Raw genomic sequence first — 27,777 nt, forward strand, 5'->3', positions numbered from 1 at the left:
AGAATAGTGATATGGAGAGAATGAACGGCAAAATGCAGCAGAATCGTGATCAGAATGGGAAGTTTTATATCCTTTACATATGCTTTTATAAAACCTCACACTACAGCAGTAGTGAGGAGGTAAAGGAAGTTTTTTCCCTACATAGTAAAGGAGGTGGGAAATTTTTCTCTTTGCATAGACTCAGCCACAGAATACTACTCAGTCTGGCTCTGTTCCCTCTCTGATTCAGCTGGAGATCTTCTGAGAAGCGCTGTGCATGCTTTTCTCCTGCACTGGTATAAAGTGTCCTCATGCCTTTCAGAGCTACGTCCCCGTGATGGAAGCCGGGTCAGATGTGACTTTCCGATGGACAGTAGATGATAAGCCATCTTTCACTTTTTACAACGTTGTCTTCAACGTTATCTACCAAAGCCCGGCTGTGTACAAGCTTTCGGTAAGCCAAGGCCTTTCCCATAACACCATTTCAATTCTGGGTTTCCATTTCATCCCACAAACTGAGCAGGAAGATTAGAAGGTAGAAAAGAGGTTTCTTCAGCTGTCCTGCCCTACTCAGGAGCTGTCAGTAGTGGAGGTTTATGCTGGATGCTGCAGATGACTTGAGAAAGTTTTCAGTGTGCTACTAAGGAGTGCTTGTCTGTTGTTTCTCACTGGGCTGCTATTGCAAACAAAAATAGCAAGAGTTTCTTCTTGTGGCCTCCTTTACTGCTGGCTTGATTCTCTTCCTCATCTGGCCTTTCTCCTCCTTTCTCCATGTTCATCATTCTGTCCACAGAGTCTCTCCCTTTGTTGCTCTCCAGTAGAACAGAGGCAGTGAGCCCCACTGCAGGATGCCCAAGTACCACTTTGCTATGCAGGAAATGTGGGTTTAGAACCAGGCAGAGGCAGTATGCAAACATAAGCCTTTCACAGCCATGGCAGAGCTTCTGCTACAAGCTCTTCTGGTCTCTGACTTGTTCTCTTTCTGCTGGTGCAGACAGGAACACTAGGTTTTGTCATGACCCCAAAAGAARGATAGAGCAGAGACCCTGTGAAAAGGGAGGTATCTGTTGTGGAATAGGAACTTATTTCTAGCTAGAACATCCTTCTGTATCATACCCTGTACTGTGGTGCACAAAGTCCTACTCTGGCTCCAAGCTGCTTGGTTATGTTTGCAGGGTAACTACTGGCTTCCTGAAGAGAAAGACACTGAGTGCAGGGTAGCACTAATTTGCTGAGTGCAGCATTATGCCAGTGAGTCTAGATTGCTTCTGCAGAACCAACAAGGTGGTGTTAGCGTGGGGTTGCCTGGTTTCAGTGTAACAGATCCACAGAAATTTAGGCACAAACCTCTTACTTCTGTTTTCTGGAGTGTGAGGATTCTACTCCACTGGGTGTGGAGCTGCTGTCAGCCGCTGAACTCTCCTGCAGGAGAGGAGGTGTTAAGATGCCTTGTCATTAGGTGCTGCATCAGTGTTACGTGCCTAGGTAACCTTGACTATCCCGCTCTATTTCTGTCAGGTCCCTTCARTCTCTTGTCTGTCTATACTTGCTTTCCCTCCACTTCCAAACTTTCTTCTCCCTGTCTGTGCTGCTAACCTGGGCTGTTGGAGCTGCTCTTGGCATGCTTGGTTTTGTGAAGTCCCTCCCATCCCCATTCTCTGTGGCTGGAGCCATGCACCTGCCACTATCTCAAAGAATCCAGGTGACTGCTGCTCCCTCAATGTCAGCGATTGCCTGTGCATAGCAGCTGGAGACAGTGTGTAGGGTACACATAGAGCAGGCAAAAGGATGATTGGCAAGTTCAGGGCCAGGGGAGTATGAGGACAAGAAGTTCTCCCTGTCTTCTTGTGGGTAGAATCAATCATGTCTTGGACTAATTTAGCAGTGGAGCTGTGATGGTTTCAACAGGAGGTGGCTTCTCCAGGTAGGTGAGCTTCCAATCTGTGCTGCTTTCCAGTGCGATTCAGGCTATTGCTTCTGCCTTCCTGTCCCACAGGCTACTCTGCTCTGACCTAACCTGCTCACCTCCATGGGGGGACATCTTCAGTACAGTGAAGCCCCACTCTCAGGAGAGGGCAGCACGGCAAGGTGATCCCAAATGCATTCTTTGTCCCACTGTCCTTCCCAGCTCACCGCCTCCAACCACGTCAGTAACTTTACGGTCAATTACAATGTCACGGTGGAGATGATGAATAAGATGAAGAACCTGACTGTGTTGGGTATCCTGCCGGTCCTCCCTCAGAACAGCACTGTGGAGCTTACAGCACGAGTTCAGATTGATTCAGCTGTGGATGCTATGTTTCTGTGAGTCCTTTGCAAGTTGTTCAAACTTAGGGTCTTGCTGTGCATGGCTTACCAGTCTTGCCTGCATTATTTCTCTCCTGGGGGCCAACTGTTTTCAAATAGCCAATTTTTCAGATACTGTCTTGTTCAGTTGAAATTCCTGGAAGTGTGGTTTAGCTACACTGGGATCTATACTTCAGGCCTGAAAGAATCCTCTTTTGTAGGATTGCAACACTGATTTAATATTGAATTCTTCTGTTTCTTACCAGTGATATACTGGTAAGCGTGGAGTGGAGTGATATACTCCTCTCTGTCACACTTCTGCGGGGCTAGCACAGCTATTGCTTTGATACTTTGCATTATACTTCCCCACAGTGCTCCTGATAACCCCAGCCCTGAGCCTGAAGGACAGCTCTGAAACCAGGAAAGGATTCCTTTGGGATTTCCTTTGTTCTCCCGTTGTGCAGCATAACATGGTTTGTGTGTTTCTCCAGGTGGGATTTTGGAGATGGTGTCCAGGAGACATACCAGTTCAAACCTCCTTACAACAAGTCTTTCCTCGTTCCTGATCCCAGCGTCCATGAGGTTGTAATAGAGCACAATGTATCACACACCTATCAAGACCCAGGTATGCTCAAGACCGGTTCTTTGGAGAGGAAGGGGCTCAGATACTTTTGTTGTATGAGGTTACAAGGCCAAGAACTTCAGAGGTGTCTGGGCACCTTCAAATGAAAGAATGACATGAAAATCATTGTCTCGTTCCTGAGCAAACTGCCAGCAGAGCGACTGGAAGTCACTACCAGTTGCCGTCGTCTGTAGCTCTGTTTCCAGCACAAGTTTGTCCACACTGTAAGATGAAAGTCTACAGCATGCAGTCCCCTTTCTGGACAGTCTCAGCAGATAGACCAAGTGGTTGGAGAGCTCTTAGTTTCCGTGCTGATGGCAGGTGGGCTAGGGAGCGCTACTAGAGGGAGCAAGAGCAGGTGCATGTGTCAGACTGGCTTATTACTGGTATTTGGTCCTCACATGCATAGCTTAGCTGTAATTCCTGCTGGTCCTGGAATGGAAGAGAGAAGCACAATGCAGGAACAGAGTATCTCACTTGAATTCCTTGTCACACTCCCCAAACTACTGCACTACTGAGAAAGCTGTTGCACAAACATTTCCGATGTGACTATTCTTTTTCTGCTCTCTTTCTGTGCAGGTGAATATGCCTTGGTGGTTCTAGTGTCAAACCAGTTTGAGAACCTCACCCATGTGACCCCAGTTCACATTCACAGTTATTTGATTGAAGTGAAGATGGAAACGGATGAGGATGTTCTAGTTGTGAGCCATCCAGTCACCTTCAGAGCCAATCCACTGCCGTCTCCTTATGGCGTTGTCTACACTTGGGACTTTGGGGATGGGTCCTCACTGTTTACAGAGAGCCAGCCTACTGCAACATACAGCTACCCCAGAAGAGGGGTGTACAACATCACCTTGACAGTGAACAACACCATAAGCAGCGTGGAGACAGTTGAGTGTTACCAAGTGTTTGAAGAGATAACTGGGCTCCATGTTTCTGCAGATGAGGCAGCAGAGCTGGGTGCAGTTGTAACCTTTAATGCTTCAGTGCAGACAGGGGACAGTATCACCTGGATATTTGATATGGGGGATGGGACCGTGCTGAGGACCTACATGCCAGTGGTAGAACACATGTACATAAAGGACATCAACTGCTCTGTAAATGTGACAGCAGTGAATCCTGTGAACTCTGTCTCCCAAATTGTGCCTATTCGGATATTTGTCCTGGAAGTACTCAAAATAGAGCCTACCTCTTGCATCCTTGAGCATCCGGAYGTGCAGCTCACTGCATATGTGACAGGGAATCCTGATGAATACATCTTTGACTGGACCTTTGGGGATGGTTCATCCAACGTCACAATCAGTGGGGACCCTGTTGTTATGCACAACTTCACCCGCAGTGGGACATTCCCCCTCTCCCTGACTCTCTCAAGCAGGTTTAACAAGGCTCACTATTTCACCAGTGTTTGTGTGGAGCCAGAGATAGTCAATGTCACGCTTCTTCCTTCCAAGCAGTTTGTGAGGCTTGGTGAAGAAAGCAGTTTCCAGGTCAGTGCCATGCCTCTCTATCAGTACCGCTATCGTTGGGATTTTGGGAATAATGAGTCCACTAGATCGAGTGGGACTGAAGTCAGCTACACCTATAAGAACACAGGAGTCTTCCTGGTCACAGTGACTGTCTCCAACAATGTCTCATTCAATAACGACACAGCATTTGTGGAAGTCCAAGAACCAGTTGGGGTAGCAAAGATTGAATATAATGGAACCAGGGTTTTGGAGCTGAACCAAATCTACCTGTTTTCTGCCAACATGAATGGAACCAAAGTGAGTTACCATTGGGACTTTGGAGATGGCACTACCAAGCCTGGCCAAATCACTACCCACTCCTACAACAGCACAGGCTGTTACACTGTTAGTGTGACAGGCCAGAATGACGTGAGCTTCAATGAGACTAGGATTGATGTCACAGTAAAACATCGGCTCCAGGGGCTTAGCATCAATGCCAGCAGGACAGTGGTGCCATTAAATGGTTCAGTGAGTTTTGTAGCCACGCTTGTAGCTGGCAGTGCCATCCGCTACTCTTGGATCTTGTGTGACCGGTGCACTCCCATCCAAGGCTCTTCCACAATTTCCTACACCTTCCGGTCCGTGGGCACATTCAATGTCATTGTGACAGCAGAGAATGAGATCAGCTCTTTGCAGGACAGCATCTATGTCTATGTCCTGGAGCAGATTGAAGGCCTGCAGGTGGCTAGTAGTGACCTGGTGGAGGATATGTATTTCCCAACTAACAAAACACTGCATTTGCAGGCAATGGTGAGGGAGGGGACGAACATCTCGTACAGCTGGGTAGCCCAAAAGGATGGTGATGCTGTGCAGACCTTCACTGGGAAAATCTTCTCCTTGAGTGTCGTAGAAGCTGGAAATTACACTGTATATCTGAAAGCCACTAACATGCTGGGTTGTGCAACTGCTAACAGGACACTGGAGTTCATTGAAAGCATTGGCCTTCTAAAGCCTTCTGCTTTCCCCAACCCAGCTGCTATTAATGCGTCTGTTAACATAAGTACCACCATAACCAGTGGCACTGGCATCACATATTTTTGGTACCTGGAGGATGGCTTCTCTCTTGTTACCTCTGAACCCTTTATTATACACTCGTTTCAGAGCCCTGGAGCTATAGAGGTCATCATTGGAGCAGAAAACAAGCTGGATTCCACCAATGCAACAATTTATGTCCATGTAGAGGAGGTCATAGAGGGACTGAGTATAGGGACTGCAGAGCCAGACTGTAGATATGTCTCATCAGGCTCCACAGTGGTCTTTGAGGGGGAGCTGCAGAGAGGGACTGAAGTGACATGGCTTTGGGATGTGCCAAATGGTACATTGACAGGCCAGTCTGTGGCAGTCAAGTTTCCTACAGCAGGATTTTATACGGTTTACCTAAATGCATCAAATGACATCAGCTGGGCTCTGGCCAGCAGGAATATCTCTGTGCTGGACAGAATTCAAGGACTGGAGGTTTTTGCCAGCAAGAAGGTGGTAGAGCCAGGGGAACAGGTTACCTTTGTGATCAGGATGTTGTCAGGTACCTCTGTGAGTTACTTGGTGAGCATAAGTGGGGACTACTCTGTGGTGCTCAACGGGTCCAGGTACACACATGAGTTCACCAAGAGTGGCGATTACTTGGTGACTGTGACAGTGCAGAACCAGATCAGCATTGCCCATGCCCAGGTGCTCATTGCAGTCCTGGAGGCCATCCGCGATGTCAGACTCCTGAACTGCTGTGAGCAAGGCATAGCAACAGGCACAGAGAAGATCTTCAGTGCCCAGGTGGGGAGTGGCTCTCGTGTGTCATTCTCTTGGCAGTTCTCCTTGTGGAAAGAGCAGGGCTGCTCTCTGGTCGCCATGGCAGGAGAGAGAGTTTCTTACACTCCGGAAGCTGCAGGGCTCCTTGAGATTCACCTCAGTGCTTTCAATGACTTGGGTGCTATCAATATCACCAGAACCATTCAGGTCCAAGACCCAATAGTCCAAGTCTCCCTCATTGCGACCAAAGCCTTTGTCAACAGGACAACGCAGTTTGAAGCAGCAGTGGTGCCACATGGCAGGGGTATTGAGTTCTTGTGGACCTTTGGGGATGGCTCTTCCACTCAWATGACTAGGGTGCCAGTGGTCAGCTATTCTTACCTGAGCCCTGGGGATTACCTGGTGGAAGTGAATGCCACCAATCTCATCAGCTTCTTCATAGCCCATCTTACCATCACTGTCAAGGTGTTGGAGTGTGAAGAGCCAGAGGTGGAGTTAGCCTTGCCCCCTCAAGTAGTCATGAAACGGTCCCAGAGGAACTACCTAGAGGCACAGATTGACCTACGAGGCTGCATCAAATACCAGACAGAGCATCTGTGGGAGATATATCAAGCACCCAGCTGTGTGCGCTTGGATGACTCCAGTAGGATTCGTCTGCCAGGCGTTGACATGAACAGGCCCCAGCTGGTTGTGCCAAAGCTTGCCCTGGAAGTTGGGAACTATTGTTTCATCTTTATTGTCTCCTTTGGAGATACCCCACTGTCCAAAAGTATCTTTGCCAATGTGACCGTGATACCAAGTAAACTTGTCCCAATCATTGATGGGGGTTCATACCGGGTATGGTCCAACACTCAGGACTTAGTCTTGGATGGGAAGAAATCCTATGACCCAAACTTGGATGATGGTGAACAGACTCCATTGTTTTACCAGTGGTCTTGTACATGGTCCTCCAAGGTAAGAGCATTTGTGCACAGGTACAGAGCATGGTCATTTGGGAGTGCCAACTGCATGTCAGCTCCAACATACATGTTTGTGTCTGGGTTGAAATGGTCTTGAGGGGATCTTCTGTGAGCATCTTTAGCAAAGCTACTCAGGAAGGAGGGCTGCAGAGGTTACCCCATTCCCAGTTGAGAAGGATGGCCCAAAAACTGCTGTGGAGTGCTACTTCCTCTGTACCTGGCCTCTGGTGCACAGTTTTTATGCAGCTGCTCCCATTATGTGAAGGAATTACAGAGATTGTGGTACAGGAAGCTGAGGGCTCTGGTCCCTCTCCTATTAGTAGTTAAATGCSTGTGATTTCAGCAGAGGCCAAAGTTAGGCTTTGGAGGGGAAAACACAAATAGTGGTCACTGGAGTCACAATCAGGTCACTGTTCCTCACATCTTCACACACCGAAATGGTCTTGCCTTACAGTAATAAAAGGGCATGGGCCCTTTCTTTCACTTTCTTGTGGGAGATCCTCCTCAGGAATACTAAACCGGATTGAACGCAGGGTTGTTTTGCTTGTAAAAGGTCACTGCTTTCTATCTTAATCTCTATAAAGTGGAACGATGTGTGTGAATTAGGCATAGTTTCATACAATTTTTTGTGTTGTTTGACTTTTTGCAATATTTATAAACTATTTAGTAAAGAATTATTTGGTATAAAATAAGAATTTGAAACTCAGCTGAAATACAGAAGTATTCCCAGTGCTATTTACTAACCTGACAAATAGGATAATGTGCTTTACTGACCAGACACCACCCTGTTTCTCCCATCCCTGGCAGTGGCATTGCAGAGTAAGATCTGTAACAGTAGAACTTGACTTTGGGTGGACCTGAATGTTTGGGCTGTGGATTAACCAGATGTACACCCATAGCAAGAAGAGTTTGAAAGTTCTTTTCTCCTTGCAAGCAGAGCTCGGCTGCAGGGTGCTCTCTGAATTTCAGTGCCATGGGAGGAATTGTTACCATTCCCAAAGCTGTATTAGAAGCAGATGTGGAGTACACATTCGACCTCACTGTCTGGAAGGCGGGTATGAATCGCGAGGCAACAAATCAAACCGTACGTACCACAGAAAACTATCATTCTCAGTCCTTGCGCGCCTGTCACTGGGCACAGCCAACTTGGAAATCCATGGCCCTTTTCCTAAGGAAGGTTCTAGAGAAGAGTGCTRCTGGTTTAGGACTGTGCCCTACCAGAGGTGACTCCCACCAGCTGCTTCCCCGGCCTGATCCCAGAGCCAGTGCCAGTTTACCTGGGGATAACTACCACTATCCAGCTGCACCAATTAGCAAGAGAAAGCGGGGAGGAGAGAGATCTCAAGGCATCATTGGGGCTCCATAACKGATGCCTTGGCAGGAATAGACCTGGGTATTTCAGTGATATATTCATCCTGTGCTGTCTTGGGCAGCATTTCTTGCTTGTCTTGCCAAGGCTTTTAGTTTCTTCCTTCCTTTAGACCTGCATTAATCTCACTCTGTGCAGACACTGCACTGTTAACCCAGCCCTGAACACTGCTGGCCACAGTTACTGGGCCTGATAGTCTGCAGCAGAGATCTGCTGTAGCAGAGCATCAAAGGAATCCAYGAGCAGTAGCTGTTCCACCACTGTGTGCAGTCCCAGGCTCTTTACACTTCACAACATTGGGCTCTTCCCTGATTTTTGCCTGGAGCTTTCTGTGGCTTGATACTTGATTTCACTGTCAACAGTTYTTCCCTTCTTTCCTTTTTAAATTTTTAAGGGAAGATTTTTTTTAAGTGCATGTTGTTTATGTCAAATTAAACCTAACACTAAATGCATCTGCAGTCCGACAGCACTTATGGTTTATGTCAGAAACATTCATCATGGTGCATTTGGCAATTAGAGATATAGTTAGTCTGAAAGTGGAAACTCTTACAGCCTGGGTTTTAAACCAAAGCTGGAGGATAAAAAGAAAAAAATTAAATTGATAGTCTTTCAAGGACATTCCGTACTATCTGGTTTCCATGCATGAGTGCAAAACAATGATTCCAGTGTCATAGGAAATTTGCAAATACTGTAGGAATGAATGAAGCTTCAATGCTCTCCGGCTTAAAGCTGTGGAATATTTCTCCTCTTTTAAAAGCCTGCCATATTAAACAGTCTCTTCAGTACTGCCTTTCTTTGAATTAAGAATATTCATTATGCCAGGGCAGAGGGCTCTGTCAAATGCTAGACAGCCTTGTTTCCTAGGGGATTAAAGGAATTTAAACAAAATACAGGAGTCATAGCAAAATAGCCATTGTGTCTGAAAGACTRATTGTTTTAAAGCACTCATCTCTCAGAATGCTTTGCTGGGGAGATGTGGTAGAAATCTTGAAACGGAAAGGTTAGATCTGAGCTAAAAGCCTGGGATAACATGCCGCTATCTGGAAAAGTTGGTTCTTCCAGGCCATGGAGCAAAATGCATTTTTGGCACAGTGAAAGTTGTGCTTTCTAGCTATTTTTATCATCATTCCTGTCTTTTAAGGGCATAAGTACCGTCAGAAACACTGACCTGCAGTGGGCTGTGAACAGTGCACTCAAGAGCTCAAGGGTCAGGTCCTGAAATGCAACGTGCAACTCTAGGCCATGCTCTGCAGACCAGAGCAGGATAGGGGAAGACAGCCTCAGCTGCAGAACTGGAGGGGACATACACTGCCTTTGCATGGGAAAGAACATCCAGTGTAAACCCTGGCTTGCCCTGGATCCTCTGTTATTCTGGACTGTAAATGCTTTCCATTTTGAACCATTTGGGTCGAGGGCAAGGACCACAGCCCAGCACTCCTGTGTCCCCAGCAGAGTAGCCATAGTCCAACTGGGTCAGCCTCTCGTCAGCTGCAGACAGTGAAGAGTTTGGCTYCCAGAAAACAGAGAAGAGCTGCATTTGCTTCCTGGGACAAGTGCTCCCCAGATGTTTGATGTGCACTTGATGGAGGCTTTCCTCTCACTTAAACTTTTCCTTTCTTCCAAACTGTAACAGAGACTTCATTTTTAGGGTAAGAGTTGTCCTGAGATGGTCAATATAGCAAAATGCTTCAGTTAGCATCATCCCCACCCAACAGAACAAGCAGGCCTCATTAGGAATCCAGCACAGGGTAACAGACAGACATTTTCAAAGTGATCTAAGTTGTTAAAAGTAAATCAAGTAAATCCACAATTACCTAGACTGGCCCAGCTTGACATTAAGTAGATCTCAAAAGTCGGTGGCAGAAAGACTAGACTGTAGATGGTCAACACTTTGCCATGGACAGTGTAAGAAAATTAATGTAGCTTAAGTCTGACATGAAATCCTTCAGAAATTCCTTTTTGCTGTATTCTTAGTACAGATTGGGCTGGAGCAGGGTGGATTCCTGTTTAAAGAACCAGGTACTGGGATGTCTGCTTGCTTTGTTAGATGTCTGTATTTTTGTCTCCAGCCTCTCTGACCTCCCAGTCTCTTACTTGCCCAGGTATTCATCAAGAGGGGAGAGGTCCCTATTGTGTCCCTGGAGTGTGTTTCCTGCAAGGTTCAGTCTGTCTATGAAGTCAGCAAGAGCTCCTATGTCTACCTGGAGGGGACCTGCCAGAACTGTCACAATGACTCCAAACTTGGGGTAAAGTCATAAATAAAAATCTGGTCTCTGACCATCATCCCTTCACCTTTGCTAGACTGCAGGGAGAAAGGGGAGTCAGGACAAGGTGGAAAGAGCTATGTGGAAAGTAAAGTCCTGAACCTAAACTCCCCYTAGGGACAAAGTGGCTAGCCAGGTCTGGCTGAGAATTTGAGGATGGCTGATGCTGATCTCTTCATCACAGCCTCATGGAATTGGCTACAGTACTTGCCTTCCAGAGGCAGGAGCTTAAAACAAGCCCTRCAGTGACCTAGGTGGCTGTGGGCTTTGGGGTTCCCTCATGCAATGTCGTACCTTGGCAGCAGGGAGGATGCTGTGAGAGCCTGTGAAACAGGTTCCCCGTGTTCTGCAGGCACTGGGTACCTTACGAAGGTGTGCGGGGCCTTTCCCTGCCCTGGGTGTTTGGATTGTGTCAGCTGCATCCTGCGGGAGAGATCTGTGTTCTTGTGGGCTTGCAGGTTGGGGGACACATGGCATATCACTCCTCCATCAGTGTCTCGACTTACTCAAGGGCTGGTCGTTCCTGGGTCATTTTCAAGCCAGGCCTGTGTGTGGCTAGCTCRTCTCACACAAAAGCCACTCCGTCCTGTAAAAGATCTGTAAAGTGACTTCTCCCTGCTGGATGGCATTTTGCACAGTATTCTAGTGGTTCAAGTAGAGATTGTTCAGTCTGTTCTGATCCACCTGTGTCCCTCACGTCCTCCTCTAATTATAGTTTCCACTACACAGCGTCCTCTGCTACCTGTTGAATGAAACAGGTTTTATAAGTGGAAGTCTCATTGTGAGAGCTAATCTGTATTGCTCCCAGCAAGCCAGGCATGTACTTGGATGGCATATTCTGTCTGCCTGTCTGACTGTTCCTCTTGTTATTGCAGTGGTACATTTGTGCTGTTAACCGTAACTATCCGGGACACGTTCAGCTTGCAGCATATAAAACATGGTATCCCATGGAGACTCCACCAGTACTTAATTTATTTCCTGTAATTTGTGTTCTGTATTAAGAAATATTCTGTCAGAGGGTGATGTAATCCCAGAGACTAAACTAGGTCTCACAGTGGAAATATTCCCACCAGACATTTTGGAAACTTTCCAGTTCTCGTTGCTGTAGCACACGAGACTGAAGCTGAATTATCGACTACAAATTTGGCAGACACTCCCACTAGAAATCTGTTACTTTTTATAAGAGACTCAATCTGAAAACGTTTTAGGGACATAACTTTAGATTAAAACAAAACCTCTCGTGTCTTTTCCCTCTTCATCTCTATAGAGATGGGCAGCACACAGCTTTAAAAACAAGTCTCTCGTCCTGGACAAAAGAACTACCTCCACTGGCGACACAGGAATGAACCTGGTCTTGAGGCAAGGGGCACTGAAGGATGGGGAGGGATATACTTTCACCCTTCACATCACAGACCTCACAACAGGGGAGGAAGGATTCGCCTCCATTGACCTGCTCCCAAACCAGCCACCCATTGGAGGATCCTGCCGGCTGTCTCCTAAAGGACCACTCAGGGCACTGATGGCAAAAGTGCACTTTGAGTGTACAGGTGAGAATACAGGGATGGCAGTGCTGGGCACTTGCCAGCCCTCTCTGTTCTTCACGGGCAAATATATTTCTCGTGCCCAGTGAGTTACCAGCTGCCCTTGTTCCCCCACATTTTTTCTTTACTCACAAATTCCACGACAGGACCCTGCTGGCCACAGCTGAGTTCGGAAGTTGACCTTTCAATTTCTGATCCCCAAAGCTTGGGCCTATGAGCAGCTTTGTGTGCCCAGGTTATGGAGTGGTCTAAAACTCATAGTGACAGGCACTTTTTAAAAGCCTAATCCATGCAGCTAAGTGGTGGTATCCAGTGCAGGACTGTAGATGTGAAAGAAACGGGTGTTTGGGTGCAGGAAAAAGAAAGTAGGTGCCCAAAGCTGAGCTACACAAATGTGGGAAGAATAAAAAGACAGAGCACTGGGGACTTCTCTGCCATATAGGCTGGACGTTCCCATCCACAGTTACCTTTTCAACCAGCTGCAGAGACAGCAACAGCCAGTCTTAACATTCAAAAAATCGGCTGGCTGACATCCTATAGCTTTGGGCCAAGGAATAAGAGCCTCTGCAAACCTTATTTCTTCAAATGATTGGTTTTGCAGATTAATGCTTTCTGGTGCACAAATGCTGGTAAGGCATGCTACAGAGGAAATGATCAGTTCTGGTGGTTCTTAGGAGGGTGGTCACCAAAGGGCAGCTTAAGTCAGGGGAAAAGCAGACTTGTATTTGACATGATGTGATTGTAACGTTTGGTATGTTTTGAGCTCCCCAGAATAATTATGAAATCTGTGCATCTCTGGAGTGATGGGAATTCTAGCTATTAATAATTGTTTTTAAGCTGAAATGAAATATCAGAATTCAGACTCACTGATCTGTATCCAGTGTAATGAGCCCTGGCAGAGCCAAGAGCTCATGTGCCTTCACTGTTGCTCACTGGCAGATGCACAGTGAATTTCCCAGCTGCCTTGCTTCCACAGAGCTCTCCACATTTCCTAGGTGCCCCAAAGAAACCTTGTACAGGTCGTATCCAATACCCAGTCATTCCTGAGATGTCGAACTGCATGAGGGTTGCACTCAGTCTAACGTGAGGTTTTGCAGGGCTTCATAGAGGCTGTGGCCTTAGRTCAGTGCTACTTTCAGCTCCAGCAAAATGATTTTGATTTTTATTTTGGTCCTGAACTCTCTCAAACCACAGGCAGAAACTCCTAAACATCAGAAAAATTCTAAGCAAGATCAGAGCTTTACATTGCATGTCCTGACAACATCCCTGGCAGAGTGGTAAAGCTGGCGTAGCTGGCAGGGCAGCTCGTCCCTCCTGCAGAGCTGCGGGGAGCGCTCGCTGCGGGGAGCGCTCGCTGCGGACTGCCCGGCGCCGAGCCGTGTGCCGTGGAACAGGGTGGAAGGGGGCACGAGAGCACAGGGGCAGCTCTGCCTGCCGGGCGCAAAGGGTGGCCTCGCTGGAGCGTGGGGTGCAGCTCCGCCAGGTCCTTAGTCCCCGGTTGGACCTTCTGTATGGGCTTGTTTTGCAGGCTGGCAAGATACGGAAGACGCGGGGGCCCCCCTGGTGTATATCCTCCTGGCATCTCGCCTCAGGGCCGGGCACTACCATGAGTTCTGTGTGTACAAGGGCAGCCGTGCTGAGCACAGCGCCTTCCTGCCCCCAGGCTTTCACGAGAGTGGCTTCCTGGTGTCCGTGTCTGTGCTTGTCCAGGACCAGCTGGGAGCGACCGTGGTGGCTGTTAACCGGTAAGGGCCCCTCTCACACGCTGGGCTGGCTGGGGTGGCTGGGGTGGCTTGTCTGGGGTTGTGCAGCAGACCGGTGCCAGGCTCCAGCCTAGAAGCCTGCGTCATGGTCTTCTGGCTTAACCACTGCAGGACTCAGTGAATCCTGGGTGAAGCGTTTGCCTCTTGGAAGAGGTTGCTGGCAAGAGGGTGATGGGAGGCTCGGCACAGGACACTGACGCCACAGAGAACTCCAGTCTTTGCATATGCTCTCTCAAGGGAGAGACTTCTTTTCCTATCAGTTATTGCTTCCCTGACCACCCCCATAATTTCTTGGTGACACCTCTCTTTTACAGCATGATGTCATTTTCTCAAAGATGTCTGTATTTTTTCAAAACAACAGTGCTCACAGGTGATACAGGAAACAAATGTCTGCCCTTTCTGTTGCATTTAGCCAGTTGCAAACAGTTGCATTTGGATTAATGACTTCTGCTGAGAGCCAAATGAATATGACAGATGGCCTTATCTTAAAGGGTTCTGTCCCATGCTGACATGTTCTGTCCTCTGCCATCTTCTCTACCTCAAGAGTCCTCAAAGGAAAGTTGGCAGCAGCAGGCGCTGGTGCTGAGCGCGGCCTGGTGTCTCACTTCTGAGAGTCAGAGGAGATCTCATGTAGCGAAGGTGGAGAGCACATGCATTTGAATAGAGTTTAAGGGTCCCCAATGGGACTAGTCCCATGCAAGCCCCATTATACATTTTGCAGACACTCCTTGGTCTCTGGTGTGCTCCACACTGGCACCAAGCGCCCTCGGGCCTTCAGACAGCATCCTGGGCTGGTCTCAGTGCTGTCTTACACAGCTGTGTGGCTGCTCCCTCTCAAGGCTGGCTTGCGGCCCCCCTCACTCTAGATGTGGTCTAGGCATCCCAGGGTGGAGTGTGCAGTTCCACAGCCTGCAGTGCCTGCGGAGGAGAATCTGTGTCCCATCTGTTCCTTAGACCCCAGGGAACAAAGCCAAAAGTAATGCAGCTCCTCCCAGCACACTGACAATGATTTTTAAGTGCTCCTTACRCTCCATTAAGCTAAACCAAGATTTTCTCCTCTGGGCTCAATGCACTTGTGTGTCTTCCACCTCCAACTTCTCAGAGTTGGACCAGCAGGAAATCAGACTGCTTCTTGTAGGAATGTGCAGCTCATGCAAGATGGGTACCAGGGCAGGTCTCTGTCTCTGATTAACTGCTTATTTTCCCTTTCTTCTTCCTCCCCAGCTACAAAGCAGATTCTGCCTTTTTCCCTCAGCCCCATTTAATAGTCTGTATTTAAACCAAATCCCTCTTTACTTTGGCAGCTCCATGGAAATCAGCTTACCTGAGGGGTCCCCCAGCCTCTCCCACTGGCTCTACAATCAAACTGACACTGTGCTCCAGGGTTTGGTGAAACAGGGYGATCCTCAACAGGTCATTGAGTACTCTCTGGCGCTCATCACAATCTTAAATGAGGTAAAGCACCAGTCTGCTCCAGAGGGACCTCCAGAAGCCTTTGCAGTCACCAGCACTGTTCTTTGGCTAGGTTTCGTCCAGTGACGTGAGGAAGTGACTAATGCTACAGTTTTTCATGTATATTAGTGTACTTGCAWGCTGGGAGTTGGGCTGGAGCTATTTTCGTGCATGAAAAAGAGCAACAAGCTCCATACACACAATAGCAGTGGRAAGCAGAAGGGTTGCAAAATGAGACATGAGCCCTAGAGAAGGCAGTGTGGCCCCCTCATGTATTCCCCCATGCAACCTGCATTTTTGCCCTCATATTCAGCCAGCTTTTCCTCATTACTGCCAACCACAAATCTAAACACTGCATTTAGAAACAGAAATGTTGGCCCAAGTTCCCCCACCTCCCCCATTCCTCCCCTAAGCAGGCCTTCCTTGCAGTGTCTCCAGAGGACTGGCAACTCCCTATAGCTGCTGAGGCGCCACTGTGAGTGCTAACGAGACCTCCTTGTTTGGACTGCTGAGCTGCACCACGTAGAAGATTCTTTTCCTGGCTGTACACATGGCTCTGTTAGTCCACAGTGCAGGAGCCTCACTCTCTTGGGTGATGAAAGCTCACTTTCACTCCTGTCTGAAGTAGAGCCCTGGTCCCTCCATATGCATTGCTGTAGGCAGGGCAAGAATTTTGGTCTATACTCCTGCTTTCCTGCTCCGTAAGAGCCTGCTGCATGTCTGGAAGCCAGGCAGGGGTGTTGCCCCTGAGCACAGGCACTGTGTTTAGCTGGGTAAAGATTGCACACTGGTGTACTACTAAGCTGTCAAATGCAAGACTGTTAAGATAATTGCTTGGAGCACAGAAGGGAAATTGAGGAAGTCCTGCTGAAAACCCAGCTCATTAGATCATCCTCTGGGGAGAAGCATGGGCAGAGAGATGATGTAGAGTGCAGGAAAGAGGTGGCTTCAACACAGCACATCTTCCTTTGAAACAACCTGATACTTTTCCTCACTGTACCTGGTTTGATCCCCTTCAGTATGAGCGGTCAGTGCTTTTGGAGCCTGAAACTGGGAATGAATTTGAACTCCGGACCTGGACTCGGAACAATATCACAGAAACCCTGAACTCACTCAATGTGAACACAGTTGATGATATCCAGCAGATTTCAGCTGCCTTGGCTCAGTGCACGGTATGTTCCCTATCACCACCTCCAGCCTCCTGCTCTTCCAGATGCAATTTAGATGCCAATAATTACAGAGGAGGTCTCTTCAGTTCTTATTCTGCTTCCCTGTCTCTCTCTCTCCCCTCACACAAACACACACACACACATGAGGAGGACACGTATTATTTGTTGACGTTGTTAGGGTTTGTTTGTTGGTTTCTTAAGTGCTGGTGTTGTCAGTTCTGCCCCTTGCCATGCCACCAACCTAGCAGGCAACATGGATAATATGATGTATTCACATGTTGTAAGACACCACCTAAGAACTCCATGCTTCTCTTGTACCTGGCCTGGGGTGGTAGTTTGCTAGCAAGTACGTTCCTTAGCTTGCAGATAGAGACTGTAAGAAAGACTTAGGCAGGTTAGAGAAGCACTGAAATAAATTACTGGGGGAATTACAGAATCTTCAAGGACAGGCTGGACTCTGTCAGGAGCACCACAAGTAGAGCTAGGTCTGCTTAGACCAGAGGACAAAGCTAAGGACTGATGTTCCTTCCAGTCCTATTTCTGCAGTACAAGATTAGAACCACTTCTCTGCTCTGTTGCCGACTGGAAGCGTTGTGTTCCCTGGCCAGCCAGCAGTTTCAGCTGCACAGTGCTGGGGCTGCTGTCTGTTGGATTTAGGAGTGGCTTTATGTGTTTTGTCAGATGGGCAAAGGGAAGAGAGCCCAGTTATATAATGTGCTTGGGTTTTGGTGGTCAGCCAGTCTGCTCTGGCATGCTGTTCCTTCCCCGCCCTCCAAAGTCTTTGCTTCTTGGGACTGGAATCAGGTACCCTGGCCTTGGTTGCTTATCGGCTCCGTAAGCAGGCCAGCAACCTTGCTCAGTGGGAACAGGCTGTCAGTTAAATGATGGACAAACTACTGTGTCCCATTACAAACTCCCTATTCTGCTCTTTCTTCATTTGCTTCAAGGTCTCTGAACCTCAAAAAACACTTCTCTCTGTTCACTTTTGCTCAGGGATTTGGGGATTTGCACATCCTATTCCTGTGCTAAATCRATTTCCCTCAATCACACATACTCTTGACCTGCAACTTGATATTATGGTGGAAGGTCAGGTCTAGGAATGGAATTTCTGTCACATGGGGAAAGTTGCTGTTTYGGGATTGGTTTGTGCTCTGGATTGGAATGGTAATCTAGAATTTCCCAAATATTTGAGAGGAGCAAAGAGTTCATAGATAATCTTTCCTTTAGAAGTGTCAGTCAGTGCTGGTATTTTTTGATTTTATCTATGGGTGAGAGCAAAAATCAGAATGAATTTCTCCTGGCAAGGAAAAAAAAAAAAAAAAGAAAAAAGAATCTCAAGCTTCTTAGTAAGTTCTGCTTCCTAAGTAATAGCTCCCCTTGCATTGTTCCTCCCCATAACCTTTTTTCTTCCCCACCTCCTTGTTATCTCACCATGCTTTGCTGACTCTTATTTACATAATTTGTTCTTACTTTTCATAGCTTACAAATTTAAGCAAAAAAGGAGGAATTCTAGACCTGCAGATGCTGTTTTGATTCTGCACCAAAACGTATGGTGAATCACATCTGAATCTTATGATGATTAAAAGAAAAAGATGAATAAGAGCTAGGATCTGGATTGTGGTAACAGCTTCCATGTGTTGCCTTGGTCTCTCCTGTCCAGCCCTCAAGTGTGCTGGGAGCTCCAGGCTATGGCTAGAACATTCTGTTTCTTGGACACATCTGGGAGCAGAGGGAGGAATATCCATCATGCCTGAGTGGCAGGGTCCCTCCCACAGCTTTTGGGAGTATTTGGACACTGGAATGGATTCAGTTAGGGCCAAATTCTGCTTCCATTGAAGTAAACCATRTACGTATGGAGGAACCCTGCCCAACTCCTTCTAGTTGATTTCAGTAGGAGTTGTATGTGGCCCCAAAGGGGTACTCATGAGATGCAACTACAGGAGACATGTTTGGTCCTTACATGTGAACTTCAGGGAACTTGAATATGCTGCCCTGTATTGCTCCTTCCAATCTTAATGCATCGTCTATCAGACTTCCAGCATTCCTGCCTGTGTGGTGGCAGACTGYAGGGTGAGAGGAAGTGGATGGGAGAGTCCTGGAGACACCAACAAATTCTTGACATCTCTCAGTACAAACAGAGAAGCCCTGGTCTCCCCAGTCACCTGCTGGGGCTGGAAGGAGCAGGGTTAACTTCCGAAGTGTATTTAGTTTCTGAACCAACATGCTCAGGTCTTTGCAGGACTGAGCCAACTGAACTTGCCCACAGCTGCCCTTCTCCCGCAGAGTGTTCCTCCTGAATCAGATTATGTTTCACTTTGCAGATGGTGAGCAAGGAGCTGGTTTGCAAGCCATGCCTGACAAGGACCCTGAACAAGCTAGAGACCATGATGACCATCCTGCAAGGGGAGACTACCCAGGGCACTGTGACACCGACGGGCATCGCTGACAACATCCTCAACATCACAGGTTAGTTCAGTTCATGCAGTAATGGGTGACATTTGACTGAGCACTGCTAAGAGCACCCTGTTCAGGGTGCATGGCAGAAGTAAGCTAGAGAAGCTAAGGGAGTTTTTGTAGGTTCTCGCCTATCCCATTAGAGGTTTGGCTCAGGCCTCTTCAAGCTGTTGGAAAAATTACATTTAAAATTTGGAGTTTGGCACCCCAGTATTTTATCCTTTCTGCAGTTTTCTCAGGGTTATCCTGGCTTTGGCAGCTGTCCCTGTGGACAATCAAATCTAACAATTGTTAATAATCTCACCAATACTTCAAGGAATTGCCGTTTTAGTAAACAATGAATAACAGAAACGGCTTGCAGATGTTTCCCCTCCTGGTTACAATCTGAGGAGGGTACCAGACTTCACTAGTGCATCCATGAACACTATGTGAGCATTGCCAGCTAGTTACTCTTGAAGGAGGAGGAGGCACCTACCTTCTTTGAACTGCTTGTCATATGTTTCTGAATGTTCTGCACTTCGTATTGCAAAATTTTAGKAATGTGTTTGATTTATCCACTCCTTCCCTGTTTCCCAATCTGCTGATCTGGTTATCTCACAGGAAGAAAACAAAGCCTGTTGTGATTAAGTCTTCACTACCACACTTCATAGATTAGTCAAGGGACTGCAGGAAGGGTTGATAGCTCTATTTTTAGCTGAGGGCTACTGAACACTTCCAGTGTAGAAAGTCATGTGCACTGTGTTGAGTTACAGTGAGAGAGCAGTAAGGAAGGATTTGTCTAGYTGTTTTGGGAAGGTGTCAGATGTTATGTAGACTGTACAATTCACCAGTTTTTCTGTTTGCTCTTCTTTCCTGACAGGTGACCTAATTCACCTTGTCAACACAGCTGCACAAGAATCTAAGCCCCAGGAATTGCTTAGTGATTCCCACAATTTTCTGCTAGCTCCCAAAGCCTATAACTTGTCTTCCAGCCTGATGCGCATCCTCATGAAGTCTCGAGTGCTGAATGAAGAGCCCCTTGAACTAGTGGGAGGAGAAATTAAGGCCACAGGCAAGCGGTCTGATCCCTTTAACTTGCTTTGCTATGAAAACACACCGAATTGCCAGTTCTCCATCCCCCAGGCTTTCAACACCACCCTTTCCAACCTGACRGATGTCGTTCAAGTCATGTTCCAGGTGGACTCCAATCCTTTCCCATTTGGTTACATCAGCAACTACACTGTGTCCACAAAGGTAGCCTCTATGGAGTTTCAGACCCACAACGGAGTGCAGATCCCCATTGGGAGCTTAGACTCAGAAAAAGCGATCACAGTGATGGTATCAAACAACACAGATGCTGATGATCTCTCTGCTGGCACTGAAATCATTGAAGCAAGAACTTCTGTGAACCTCATTGTAACTATGGAGAGCAACAACAGAGAAGCAGGACTGCACTTCCGGCTCACTTACAGAGTCTTGAATGGTAGCTCAGAGACAGTGCCAACTCTCTATGCTCTTTTTCCCATGGGAGAGGATGGGTGGGTGCTGCAGCAGAGGAGAGTTGCATTGAGAGATGACTGATATGCTGAAGGAGATGTCACGCCTAGCCAGTGAGCTCCACACAGCACAGTCAAAGTTCTGTTTGTCACAGGAATTATTCTGTCCCAGTATAATCTTTGCTCATGAATTCTGACACTGGCCTTTTGCTTTGCCCAGCCCTTCAGTGAGCCACGTTAGCACTGGAGGGAGTTTGTCCTGTCCCTCTCTGGGTCAGGTGCAATGGTATCTGGAATCTTTTAATCAGGGATGCTCTCAAATGCAGACTGAGAGGGTACAGTCTGGTTAAGGATCTCTCCCAGCTTTCTGCATTCTGGATGCTCCTCTCTGTGCATCCACTTCTGTCAGCAGGAGTGTGATCGAGCTAAAGTACTCTCTGTTCTTTCTCCTGCTMCCCGTGCAGAGCACTACATTGCAAGTGAGCCTGAGCCATTCATCATGGCCTATCTTCATCATGAACCCGAGCCAAATGAGCACAACTGCAGTGCCTCTAAGAAAATTGGCCTGGAGGCCCTGGCTGGAAGTGACCACAAGCTCTACACCTTCTTCACCTCCCCCGTGTAAGTGAAGCCTCTCAYGTAATCCCTGTCACCCACAGGTGGTCACGTGAACATGTATGCAGGATACTCAGGGCCTTGCCATGGCTTATGCCAAGTTGCTCTGCAGAGCAGGTGCTGCTGTGGCTATGTTCCTCTCTCCCTGGAGGAGACAGATCTTCTGCGCAGGCACCTGCAAGCTGCCATTTCTACACCGCAGCACTGGCACCTCTTCTATCCTGGCATTCCCTCCTTCCCAGACATCAGCTGCCCCTAGTGCAGAAGCATTTCATTGCTCTGATTTGCCTTTCTGATCAAGGTGAGGGAGGTTTCCCCATTCCTGAGCACTAAATCACATCCTGTGTTAGTATCATAACTTCACCCAGGGCCTCTCCTAGATCAGTCTCCCCTGCTGCCCTTTTCTGTGCTCAGTTGGCTAACAGTTGCTGGAGACTGTTTGACTGTTGCCTACTACCTCCCCAGCCAGGCTTTCAACCTCTGTGGCCATATACCACAATCTCAGAGTTGCACRTGTTTAACAGGACTGTGTCCCAAGGGTCTCGCACTGACCTGCTGTAGATACAGGGATTGCTTCATGCAGCTCATGAAAGCATTTCTTGAGTTGAAGCATCACACATGTTAGTTCAGTTCCCAAAATACAGTGCAACCTTCACAAAAGCACTTTTACCCTATAGAACTCATCTTCCCAGTGCGTAACATGAAGAGAATATGAATGCCCTCAAGGGATTTCATCCCTCCTGCTTGCCTGATGCTTCCAGCATGCTGGGGCTCATTAAGCACTGCTGCTGTGCTGTTGGGTTTTGGAGCAAAGCTGTCTTTTTTTTATCTGAGCAGTCATTCTTGTAACTTCAGTTGCTGCCTTTCCCAGGAGTGTGTGTGTTCATGCTTCATGTTACTTATGAGCAGTTCCTAGGCATTATCTGAGAGGAATGATAGGCAGTTTGGGAATAGGTGGGGCAAGAGTGGAGACACTGTTGTGAAAGTTGATACAGCTTCATGGCTTTTGGTAACAGGATGCTCAAAGAGGTATTAATTATCCTAACGAAAAAGCCTTCTCTCAGCCAAGAATCAGAAGGTTGCTATGGAAGTGTCATGTGGGTCAGTGGGACAACTGAAGAGCAGATGGGAGAGCTGTGCAAGGCTGCCAGCCAGCAGCATTGTGGAGAAAAGGGTGTGCAACATAGTGCTTTTGTTCTATTCCCAACCTGTGCCTATGGCTTCCAGGTGCTGAAATAATATAATCATTAAGAATAATTAAAGAGGTTTGTAAAGTGCTACAGTTTCTGCACAGCCAAAGGGCTCTGTAAATTACACCCCATTCATGGGACTTTTCCTGTCCATCATGTATGAGCTTATCTGTCCACGCAGCAGTGTACTTTCCATGGGCACACTTCAGCTGAAATGGGGTTTGTGTCCCTTCAGCAGATGAGCTAATAACATCTCTTTGCTTTCTCTCCCTTCTATAGTACCGATGACACCATCCAGAAGTATTATTTCAACATCACAAACCATTTCAGCTGGTCCCCAGTGGAGGTGACTGTAGGGTTGTACACCTCCCTGTGCCAGTACTTCAGTGAACAGGAGAAACGGTGGAAGACAGAAGGGATCATCCCCCTGGAAGAGACCAGGCCAGATCAGGCTGTGTGCTTAACCCAGCACCTCACCGCCTTCGGGGCCAGTCTGTTTGTCCCCCCAAACTCTGTCCAGTTCATCTTCCCTGTGAGTAAAACAAAGCAGAGGCAGTGTAGCATTGGCAAACTCCAAGCAGATCCTTGTCACCTGGAAGAACTCTTGGGCTCCCATCAGCATTTATGCTCAAGCTGGGTCATGGCTGATCTGTGCCTAGCTGAGAAACTAGCGCAAGCACCTAAGTGCCTTTAGGAGCTGCAAGATGGGCAGAGCTCACAGATAGGCTATGTCCTTTGATTATGAAACCTGGCTGCTAATTCTAAAAACAGAACTTCACAGAGAGTTTTATTCTGTGTTCTGAACACCTCGCTGTCTGTTCAGCTCTTTCCTGAGATGTCAAATGCTCCTCCTAGCTGTCACCTAGTCCTGTTTTATTCCAGAGAGTTTGCACCTGCCAGCTACTCTCTGGCTCCCAGGAACATTGAAGTCCTTCTAGCTCTGTCAGTGACATAAGTGGAAGCAGAGAGCTGTCTGCATCTGCTACAGCAAACCTCAGTTTGCTGCTGCAGCTCACTCAGCATGGGCTATGAGCAAGTGAGGCCTGACTATAGTCTGTGTGGGGTCAGTTCTCCCTGTATCTTCAGGTGGTATGATATGTATTTCTGATGGTTATAGCAAGCAAAGGGTGGCACAACTCCTGGGGAATGATAGGGGTCCTCTTGGAAAAGGAGAGGACCTTTCAGCATGTTTCTTTTCTTTTAGGCTCCAGGCCCAGGTCTCAACTACATYGTTCTGCTGACATGTGCTGTCTGCTTTGTGACCTATTCGGTGGCTGCACTTATTGTGCACAAGCTGGACATGATCGACATTAACCGAGTGGGGGTGATTCCCTTCTGCGGGAAGAATGGGCTATATAAATATGAGATCCTGGTGAAAACYGGCTGGGGCAGAGGATCAGGTTAGTCCATTGACTTCTTCCGTGCTTGATTGCCTAGAGTGATGTCCCCCTGAGACTTCACATCAGCACATCATGCACCAAACATTCCCCCCCAGGGCCTGATGTGTTTGGAGGAGCACTGAGCAGACAATTAGTTCAAGGCTTCCTTAGCTTTCAAACAACCATTCTGCGAGGTGGCAAAGTAACTCATGTGATGATGGGGCAGGCCAAGAGCCCTGGAGAGAAGCACTCTGACTTGGGCCTGGGGGTTCTGATCTTCTCCTGCAGAAGCATCCAGGCCTTGTGGGCCCTCTGTATGGACCATTTTGCTGTCCCCCAGCATCCATCACTTTTTTTCTTCCATCTGAATTTTTCCTGGCAGCATGGAGGCAGAAAGCTGGGTTTTCTGATCTGGGGCTAGGATTGTAGCCAGAAACATCATTTCTGGGCTTGGAAATCTGAGCACCTGGGATGTGGGAGTTCTGAGCGAAGATGGAGGTGGAGTGCTACCATGTCACTGCCAGAGACATGCTCCCATTGATCTTGGTGCAACCACCGATTTCACTTGGAGCAGCTTTGCCCTGAAACCACCCTCAGGACCATCCAGGTGGCCCAGGTGGACTGAGGAGCATCTGGCAACCAGTACCAGAGAGAAGTCAAAAGAAAGCAAGTCTTTCAACTACGTGATGAAAAGAACATCCAGAACAAACATCTCCTTTAATTAGAGTGTTAGCAAGGGAAAGAGCACTAGCTTCAGTCCCCACCAAAGAGGAAAACCAGGTCCATGCACTAGGCCAACTTGAGCAGCTGCCTTCCAGGCTGTGTGTAACATTATCTGTATGTGGGGGGGTGGCTAGTGGGAAACATTCCTTCCTCCCAGGTCTCCAGGTGGCCTCTACAAAGGGCCATTGCATCTGGTACTAGGTCTGGGGTAGGAAGGCAGGGCTGCTGGGTAACAGCTTCTCCTTGGATGGACTCTCCTAACTGAACCCTTTTAACTTTGCCAGGTACCACAGCCCATGTGGGGATTGCCCTGTATGGCGTGGACAACAAGAGTGGTCACAGACATCTGGATGGAGAAAATGCCTTCCATCGCAACAGCCTCGATGTGTTTCAGATCGCAACAGAGCGGAGTCTGGGGAGCATCTGGCGTATCCGTATCTGGCATGACAATAAAGGTTAGGCATGAGCGGGCATGTGGGGCTGAGGCAGTCATCACTTGTCCCAGCTCAGAATCAGGCTCTGGTCTATTTGGTACCTGGGCTAGGAGCAACACTGCGTAACACCTTGGGCTAAACCTGGCAGGAGACCATGCTGAGCCATTGGCTCAGGGGAAGGTTGCTAGGGGAGGACATGGAGTCTCCATCACAGGGAAGTCTGAAGACCAGGTCAGCTGTAAGCCCTTACACGTGCAGTCCAACATGCTTTGCACTGTGGCAGCGTCTGTAAATATCTGTACAGCCCAAGAGGTGACTTGGCTGTGAAAAGCGCTTCTCTTGGGCAATGTGCCATCCTCATCAATAGTGTTACAGAGATTGCTGTTGTCCCCTTTTAAGATTCCCCTTGTGTTGCCCTCTTGGCTTTGCAGACTTACAGAAGGAATGTCTGTTATGAAACACATTTCCTTGTTCCTTGGCTTTCAGGACTGAGCCCCTCTTGGTACCTGCAGCACATCATCGTCCGGGACCTGCAGAGCAGCAAGAGCTACTTCTTCCTGGTGAATGACTGGCTGTCGGTGGAGAGCGAAGAGAATGATGGCATGGTGGAGAAGGAGGTTTATGCTGCCAGTGAGTGCTCAGCCTCTGGGGTGTGGGGCTGGAACAGCTGTGTGGCATGGCAGCTCTCATCACGCTGGGAAAGTGCCCACAACAAGTGACTTTGCAGGAGCACCATGGACACTCCACACTGACACTGCTTCACTGCATTGTGAAGCCAAACTTCACTGCCTAGTGAAGCCAAACATTCTACTGGATCTTTTATGCTAGAGTACAATACAGGGCAGAGATCCAGCTGTGCAGGAGGCACCATATAGATGCAGTGCAGACATCCCCTTGAATATCAGCCTGGAAGGAGAGGCCATGCCAGGCCCAGCTAGATACCCTCTGTTCTGTGCATCTCACCCTGAGAGCCTCTCTTTTTGTGCTCAGGTGAGACAGAGCTGAGGAGCTTCTCGCGGATCTTCGTAGCAGAGCTGCAGCGAGGTTTTTTTGAGAAGCATGTCTGGCTCTCCATGTGGGACCGCCCGCCTCGCAGCCGCTTCACCCGTGTCCAAAGAGCCACCTGCTGCTCTCTGCTTATCTTCCTCTTCCTCTGTGCCAACGCGGTATGGTATGGCGTCGTGGGGAAYGTACACCTCAGGTGCGTTGTGTTCCTTCCTGCTCTGGCTAGTCTCTTACCTTCTTGGGGACCCTCCTGTGCCTTATGTCTGCTTAGAATAGGTGCCGTGCTTGCAGCCTTGAGGCTGCCCTCTCTGTTGCAAAGAATGGATATGGATTATGAAGGATCACAGACAGCCTGATGGGATTTCCCCCTTGCCTGGTTTTGCTGTGTCATCTGTTAGCACAGCTCTCACCCCTTTCTTGCTTTTTACCCTGCCCTAGGAGAGTGTTTTACATCTTGTCTGTGCCTTTATGTGTAGTATCAGCCACTTCAGGGATCACCATGGCAAAGATGTTTTCAAATACTCCAACCTGGATTTGTTCTGAGGTTTGGGCTTGGTACAGTCCTTGCACACCTGAAACGCCCATTTGTGCTCTTCTATCTGCTTGCTTGGCTGGGAACCCTGAGTGCTCCTGCACACAGTGATCTYTGTTCTCTTTTCATTCTCTCTAGCAATGGGGCTGTTTCCAACCTGATCCCCGTTAGTGTAGACACAGTGGCCGTTGGTTTGGTGTCCAGCGTGGTGGTCTATCCTCTCTACCTGGTCATTTTATTTCTCTTCCGGATGGCTCGTGGCAAGGTAATCAAGAGAAGTAGTTGCAGGCTGCCTAAGCAGGTGTGATGCCAGGGCTAGATTCTGCCCTTTGTGGTGCAGCTGCTCCCTAGCTGGTCTCTGCCCCTTCCTAATAGCTGCCCTGCACTGCCTTGCACCATGGTCACAGCCTTGTGCTTAGCAAGACTCTGCCTTCCTGCTGAACTGGGAGCAGCCCCTGACCTTACAGGAAAAGATCACCCCCTTAGGCATGTGCTGTGTGATACTGGATTCTGGCAATGCCCAGACGGATCCCAAAAGGGCAGATTTTAAAAGCTATTTAGGCACATACTACCTCTTCATTTCAGTATGCAATAGGTACTCAAATACCATTTAAAGGAGTGACCCTTTGCTGTGTTGGCAGGAGCTAGAGAGAGGCTCATTGGAGCATTTCTAATGAAATACCTGCCCTAGGTACAAATTTAGCTGTGTGAGCAGAGCTGTGGTTATGCAGCTGTGAAAGGATTAGCGGGGGATTTAATGACTAGTTAGAGACAATTGGCAACCCTGTTAGATATCACAGCCAGCTCAGTTATTGATGGTATTTGTTGTTCCTGTAAGTACTCCCTGCTTTGCAGGATGTTACAAACTTACACAGCTTCCTGGGAGCCTGTGCCTGGAACAACCTTGGCTGTGGTAATGTAACACAGTGCCCAAGGTGTCTGGGAGGAAGTGGGGGACCTGCATGTGCCTTTTCTCAGCCCTGCTGTGCAGGTCAGGATCCCTTGGCCCTGCGTCTAGAAGTATGGAACTCCTCAGCATAGCAGTGAGTTGGGCATGGTAGAGTGGGCTGAGCTGTAGGCTCTGAGCCACAGCAACATTGTCACCTCCACCCATTCCTTCTCTGGTCAAGCCTTTCTGTCTCCCACAGGTCTCCATTAACCACACCCTGACTCACTCAGACCAGCAGTCCTTGGAGATCGACAACTACCTGGACTCCTCAATCCTGGAGAGTTCCTTCCTCACCTTCCCAGGACTTCGGGCAGAGGTAATGAAAGCTGGACAGGTTGCATGGATCTGTGTGCTCCCCACAGCCCTTCT

General features: G+C 48.2%; 1 protein-coding gene across 2 annotated transcripts in view; it reads left to right on the forward strand.

Annotated features, from left to right (window-relative positions):
* Positions 1–27,777, forward strand: part of PKD1 (polycystin 1, transient receptor potential channel interacting) — a 59,668-nt gene that overhangs the window by 16,202 nt on the left and 15,689 nt on the right. The window contains exons 11-30 of one of the 2 annotated variants that reach the window (XM_085301906.1): positions 302–433; positions 2,108–2,283; positions 2,757–2,890; positions 3,467–7,089; positions 8,029–8,178; positions 10,566–10,709; positions 11,995–12,274; positions 13,797–14,013; positions 15,336–15,486; positions 16,503–16,655; positions 18,974–19,118; positions 19,966–20,568; positions 21,046–21,202; positions 22,666–22,918; positions 23,591–23,786; positions 24,773–24,943; positions 25,409–25,552; positions 25,913–26,123; positions 26,598–26,724; positions 27,608–27,724. In XM_085301906.1, the coding sequence (XP_085158032.1) occupies positions 302–433; positions 2,108–2,283; positions 2,757–2,890; positions 3,467–7,089; positions 8,029–8,178; positions 10,566–10,709; positions 11,995–12,274; positions 13,797–14,013; positions 15,336–15,486; positions 16,503–16,655; positions 18,974–19,118; positions 19,966–20,568; positions 21,046–21,202; positions 22,666–22,918; positions 23,591–23,786; positions 24,773–24,943; positions 25,409–25,552; positions 25,913–26,123; positions 26,598–26,724; positions 27,608–27,724 (7,284 nt within the window). The remainder of the gene's footprint in view (positions 1–301; positions 434–2,107; positions 2,284–2,756; positions 2,891–3,466; positions 7,090–8,028; positions 8,179–10,565; positions 10,710–11,994; positions 12,275–13,796; positions 14,014–15,335; positions 15,487–16,502; positions 16,656–18,973; positions 19,119–19,965; positions 20,569–21,045; positions 21,203–22,665; positions 22,919–23,590; positions 23,787–24,772; positions 24,944–25,408; positions 25,553–25,912; positions 26,124–26,597; positions 26,725–27,607; positions 27,725–27,777) is intronic. The other variant, XM_085301907.1, reaches the window with a different exon arrangement.

The sequence above is a fragment of the Rhea americana genome, unplaced genomic scaffold, assembly GCF_003343005.1.
Source record: "Rhea americana isolate MKP2758 unplaced genomic scaffold, rheAme1 scaffold_181, whole genome shotgun sequence".
Classification (NCBI taxonomy): domain Eukaryota; kingdom Metazoa; phylum Chordata; class Aves; order Rheiformes; family Rheidae; genus Rhea; species Rhea americana.